General features: G+C 47.6%; 1 protein-coding gene across 1 annotated transcript in view; it reads left to right on the top strand.

Annotated features, from left to right (window-relative positions):
* The window catches only part of MOCS1 (molybdenum cofactor synthesis 1), a 26,469-nt gene that overhangs the window by 10,581 nt on the left and 9,470 nt on the right, over nt 1-6,418 (top strand). The window contains exon 4 of the mRNA XM_019663383.1: nt 5,179-5,343. Coding sequence (XP_019518928.1) covers nt 5,179-5,343 — 165 coding nt within the window. The remainder of the gene's footprint in view (nt 1-5,178; nt 5,344-6,418) is intronic.

Raw genomic sequence — 6,418 nt, 5'->3', positions numbered from 1 at the left:
CTTCCTTCCTTCCTTCCTTCCTTCCTTCCTTCCTTCCTTCCTTGCATTATCTATCTCCTCCATTAACTGGCATGAGAGCTCTCCGGAAGCTATGGCAGGGTTTGTTCACAGCTGTGTTCTCAACATGTAGTAACGTGCCTGACACACAGATGGTGCTCACTGGCATTTGTAGGATGAATGGAGGGTGGTTCAAAGTGCGATCTCTGAAGTATGACATACCCACGTGCGAGTCTCAGCTGTGCCTCACGCTGGCAGTGTACTTTTGGGCCACTTTTCAAACCCATTCTAAGCCTTAGGACAGAGGTTAGTACCTCCCTGGTAGGGTCGACCTGGGGAGGAACTGAGAAGGACACGCCTGGCACACGGCGAGTACTCGGTAAGGGGCGGCCTTGCCTGCTTCTAAGCCCCCAAGTTCAGGCAGAGCGAGACCTTGGCTCATGTAACTGCAGACGATGAAATCAGAGGAAAATAAGGGTCTGTGTTCTTGACTGGTGAGTCCCCCACCCTCACCCCGACCCCAGCCGCGCTGGGCGTGACCTTCCAACCTCCAGCTCACTGCCTCACACGCTCGTTCCGTAAACCTTCTCTGGAGTGCCTGCTCATGTGCCTGGTACTGTGGCGGAGCACAAGGTGAGGGAGCCGCAGGCCCTGCCATCGGGGACGCACAGCCCATTGGCAGAAGCACCTGGAAACAGCCATTTGATAAGGACTGAGCCCGGAGAGCCCCAAGGCGGGGCCAGGGACCCCTGCCAGCCCTCCCCCCCCACTCCTTCCCTGTGGCCAGGTCCCTCCAGCCCCCACTGGTCACTTGACCTGGGATCCTGCCATTACTTCTGGGCTGGACAAGCTGTCCCGGGGTGGCTGACCCTCAGTTCCTGGTGGCTCCTCAGAGCTGAAAGGGAGGCTGGGTTCCAGGAAAGGGCTTGAACCTGCCGACCCTGGCTCCTCGTTCAGGCCACTTTGCCCTCTGGCACAGGTTCCACCTTAACTCCTTCTGTCCTGTGCCAGGGCCTGTGGAAGAACAGAGCGGGTGGGCGTCTGTGATGGTGAGAGAGGGGTGACTGGGCACAGACATGAGGAGGCAGAGCTCCCCACGGGAGCTGCCGACTTGCACGGTGGGCAGAACAGGAGGCAGGGAAGTTGGCAGCCCTGTGTCTGCCCTGCTGCTGCCCAGCCGTGTGAACCTGTGCTGGTTCCTTTCCCACCCTGGGCCTCAGTTTCCTCCTGTGTGCATCCACCCCCGTAGGGCTTTCCTGCGGTGATGGCCCGTGGTCATTGGTCCTGGCTGATAGCGTGGGAGGCACAGGGCGATCAGCACACAGATCCTACTTAGGACAGGGCCCTCGCTGTGGGGCGAGGATTTGCCTCCTGCCTCCTAGGGTGTGGGTCTATGGGGGAAAAGACTATACTGCCTCCCCCCCCCCAAGTGCTCCAAACTGAATGGCAGCTGCAGTGCCTTGGACTCCTGTGGGGCTGTGCTTGCTACCACTTTGACATCTTCCAGCCTAGCTCCTTTAATCTTGCCCAGAACATCTTCAGACAAATCCGCCTTGAAAGGCAGAGAGGGTAGGCACTAGGAGAGAAGGGCTAGGGTAAGGGAGGGGACAGCAGTCAGCTGGGATGTTCACAACCGCTTGTCCCCACCCTCCCAGGTGAGTTTCCAGCGGCCACACCCAGGAGGCTCTCAGGTCTCTCTGGGCCTGCTGTGCTGACCACTTCCTGTCCCTGCTGGAAGCTGTCAGCCTTGGAAACTGCAGAGCCCCCCATGGGAAGACGGCTTAGCTCTCTCTGGCTCTTTGTCTGCTATCATCTGTGATTCTCTCTACGAACCCCTAGACTTTCCGCCACTCCTCCAACCCCACTTGTGCGTGAACAAATTCCTCTGCCCCTACTTGTCATCTGAGATGTGTTGAAAGCAGCACCGTCCAATAGAATTTCCCGAGATGGTGGAAATGTTCTGTATCTGCGATGTCTGGTATGGTAACCAGTAGCCACACATAGCCTTGACACGAGGCTCCTGCGAGTGAGGAACTGAACTGTAACTTTATTACATTTTAATTCACTTAATAGCTACACGTGGCTGCTATGTTGCATAGCGAAGGTTGGGCAATAAGAAAACGGGAAGGAAACACACAAAAACTACGATAGTTCGGGAGACGTTTGCAGAGCACTTATTTTGGATCCTAACTTCAAGAATGACTTGTCCTTGTCATAAAAGCTTTGCTTAGCTTAGGAATATTTGGTCCTGCAGCTTTTTCCTTTTTTTTTTTTTATTGCCTTTCCTTTCTCCCTTCCTCCTCTCCCACCCTTCTTCCCTCCCGTTATGTTGAAGAAATGAATATATAGGGAGCATCTAGCTCTCACAGCTTAAAGCTCACAGAAGGCCCAATGCAATGGGGAAGGATTGAGGGTTTTTGAAAAGGGCTGAAATTTTTTGTTTTGTTTCATATTTTGATGGACTCTAGTTGCATAGAATTCGATTAAATCCTAATCCTTAGCTCATGAGATAGTCCTCATTGGTCCATGCATGGCCTGTTTTACTTTATTCATACAAATGTATTTATATGTTTTATTAATAACAATGTTATGAATTCCTAAGGAAACCCACTACCCCACCATATGTGAGACCTTCTCAAACTACCTCCTTCCCTGTACTCAGTATTAGCACTCTGGAGTTTTGCCAGGTGAATGGGTGTAAAATATTATTTGATGTGGTCTTAATTTGTATTTCCCCGTTCAGGAATGAGGCCAAACATCTCTTCACATGCTTACTCACCATATATATTAATATTTCTTTTTCTGTGAAGTACAGGATCATGTATGTCTTTTGCCCATTTTTTATTTGGTCATGTGTCCCTTTATCTTGGTTTGGTGAAAGTTCTTTATACTTGGATATGTTGCTAACCCCTTCTTCCATGCCACATTGTGTATAACACTTCTTTCAAGCAACAGCAGTTCTTACATTTATTTATATATGTTGCAAACATCTTCTCCCAGTTTGAAAAATCATGCCACATTTTGTGTAACAATTCCTTTAAGCAATAACAGTTCTTAAATGTATCAGTTTTGTCTTTTATGGTTCCTGCTTTCTGTATCTTGTTAATGAAACACCTCACCAAAGGCCAGACCTATTATTACCTGTGTTTCCACTAAAAGATTGAACATTTTGCTTTTGGCGTGTAAGTCCGTAGTTCATTTGTGGATGATTTGCAGGAATCCAATTTCCTTTTTTTCCTTATGATAGCCCTTTCCTCTAGTTTTTTTTTATTGAGTAGTCTCCACTTCCTCTCTAAATCTGCCATGTGGGCATTGTTCTGTTTGGGGTTCTATTCTGTTCTGTCAGTTTGTTTATCTGTCTCTATGCCAACATCCTATAGTCTTAATCACTGTAGCTTTGTAATACATCTATTACCTGGTAGGGCCAGTTTTTTTTGTTTTTTTTTCAGCAGTGCTTTAACTGTACTGAGCTTTGCCCATGTGAATTTTAGGATCAGCTTACCAAGTTCTTTGGAAAATTCTGTTAGGATTGTTTTTCTGTTTTTCTTGTTTTAAAATACACATCACATAAAATTTACCATCTTAGCCATTTTTAAGCATACGGTTCAGTAGTGTTAAATACATTCACATTGTTGTACAGCCATAACCACCATCCATATTCATAACTCTTTTCATCTTGTAAGTCTGAAACTCTATACCTATTAAACACTAACTCCCCAATCTCCCCTCTTCCTCCAGGCCCTGGCAACCACCATTCTACTTTCTGTCTTTATGATTTTTGGCTACTTTAAGAACCTCATATAAATGGAATCATACAGCATTTGTCTTTTGTGAGTGGCTCATTTCACTTAGCATAATGTCCTCAAAGTTCATCCATGTGATAGCGTATTGCAGAATTCTCCTCCATTTTAAGTCTGAATAATAGTGCATTGTATGAATATACGATGTTTTGAAAAGAATGTCCTTTTCCCCATTGAATGGTCTTGGCAGCCTCCTTAAATATCATTTGACTGTATATGTGAGGGTTAATTTCTGGGCTCTGTATTCCATTCCATTGGTCTATATCAGGGGTCGGCAAACTGCGGCTCGCGAGCCACACGCAGCTCTTTGGGTACGTTCTGTCTCAAAAGTTTGCTGACCCCTGGAAGAACCAATCCTGTCGCTCACAACAATTTAAAAGTTATTCGAGAACCATAAATATATTTTTACATAATCACCATTATGTGAATAACATCCTTCAAAATTTTTATAAATGAAACTATGATAGTTTTGTTTTTATTTTCAATTTTACTTCAGAGCCACATGTACGTACTGAAAGAACCACATGTGGCTCACAAGCTGCAGTTTGCCGACCCCTGGCGGCTCTTCCGTTTCAAAAGTTTGCCGACCCCTGATCTAGACGAAGCATAAGTTAGCCAGTTTTCTATTGTTGGCTGTCAGAGTAGATAAATTTTGTTCACATCCATGATTATTTCCTTAGGTTTCAATTCTTAGAAGTGAAATTTGAGATCAAAGGCTTTATAAAGTATTATACATAACTTCTCTCCAGAAAGGTTATATAACTTGAGTCTTAGACCGTGAGCATGCGCACTTCTGCACACCCCTACCTAACTGGGGGTTAAAAATGTGACCTTCTGCTGCCTTTTTCTCAATCCAGCTTTATTTGAGCACTTCACTCCAGAACACTTGCAAACCAAGTTATCCACAATCCAAGGTTTTACTGTATATGCAACAGATTTTTGTATATTGAATTCGTGTCCTGCAACTTCACTGAATTTGTTTATTAGCTTTAACAGTTTTTAGGTGGGGTCTTTAGGGCTTTCTCTGCCTTATGTTATGTCATCTGCAAATCGTGGCAGTTTTATTTCTTCCTTTCTGATGTAGATGCCTTTTATTTATTTTTCTTGCCTAATTGCTCTGGTTGACTTGTAATACTGTGTTGAATAAAAATGGTGAGAGTGGGCATCCTTGTCTTGTTCCCAAGCTCAGAGGAAAAGCTTTGAGCTTTTCACCATTGAGTGTGAAGTTAGTAGTGGGCTTGTCATATAGGCCTTTATGTAGAGGTCCACAGAGAGTCCCTTTTCCATCCATCTTATTGGGCCTTAGAATTTCTCCTTCCATCCCTTCTCCTGGCCCCACCAAGAATAAGGAGGCTGACTCCCCCTTCTGTTCTCTCTACAGCCCAGCTCCACCAACTGGAGGGGCTGAGGACCATCGGCATCACCACCAACGGCATCAACCTAGCCCGGCTGCTGCCTCGGCTTCAGAAAGCTGGTCTCAATGCCATCAACATCAGCCTCGACACGCTGGTACCAGCCAAGTTTGAGTTCATCGTCCGCAGGAAAGGTGATCACGTGCAGCTCACAGTGAAGACTCTCTCTCTCTCTCTCTCTCTCTCTCTCTCTCTCTCTCTCTCTCTCTCTCGGCTATAGATAAGCCTAGGCATTTACTCTTCACCCCTCCCTAAATGTCCCTTGTCTTTGTAGCCACATCGCTGGGGATCTTGGGGTAGCAGATGCTAAGAGCTGCATTGTCCAACCTACCTGTACCTTGCCCTCAGCTTTCCCAGGACTAAGAGGATTTTCAGAACACAGGACTTTCAGTTGTAAAACCAAGATTATCCCTGGAAAACGGGAATGAGTTGATTACCCTATAATGAGCTCTGAAGAAATGTGGGGTCACCCAGGGTAGAAGCAGCTGCCCTGAGGTGCCAGGGTCAGGGATAGCACTGCCAGGTAGGGGGCCCCCATCAGCCCCCAGGGGTGCTTCCTGTGCCCATCCTGGACGGAAGCCTGTCCCCTCATCCTCTGTAGCAAGCATACCCACAGCCTCCTCCCACTGGGCTTCGTCGTGGAGGGCCGGGCTTGAGAGGTAGAGCGGCCAGAGCCCCAGGTCTCATTAGGTCACTGTCCCCTGAAGTCTCTTGGGTCATGGGCCTCCTTTTGGGGCAGAGGTTCTTGCCTCACAGTGTGAATCCCCATTTTCACCCATCTGTGTGCTGAGGAAGTGCTGGCGGAGCCCTTGCCCTCTGTGAAGAGCTGCTCCACGCGCTGTGGGAGAGGACAGAGATACTCAAGACATTGCCCTGTGTTACAGGTTCCTAAGGGCCAAACAGTGTGATGCCCCTAGACCACCTTTGCTTGTCTAGTGGCGTCGATTAAAGCACTACAGAGAGGGAGCGAGAACTCCTAGCAGGGGAAGACAAACAAGGAGGGCTTCCGGGAGGAGGCGTATACCCTGGGTCTTGAGGAAGTAGGTTGGGGAGATTCAGATCCAGGGAGCGTCATCAGAGGGGGAATGTCAGCTGAGAACCTGCAAGGGCCCTGAGGGGGGAAACTAAAAGTGTGTTTGTGGTCGTTACCCCCGACACACACACACACACACACACACACACACACACACACACACACACACACACACA

This window comes from Hipposideros armiger, unplaced genomic scaffold (genome assembly GCF_001890085.2).
Source record: "Hipposideros armiger isolate ML-2016 unplaced genomic scaffold, ASM189008v1 scaffold_389, whole genome shotgun sequence".
Classification (NCBI taxonomy): domain Eukaryota; kingdom Metazoa; phylum Chordata; class Mammalia; order Chiroptera; family Hipposideridae; genus Hipposideros; species Hipposideros armiger.
This window is presented reverse-complemented; position numbering and strand designations above follow the sequence as displayed.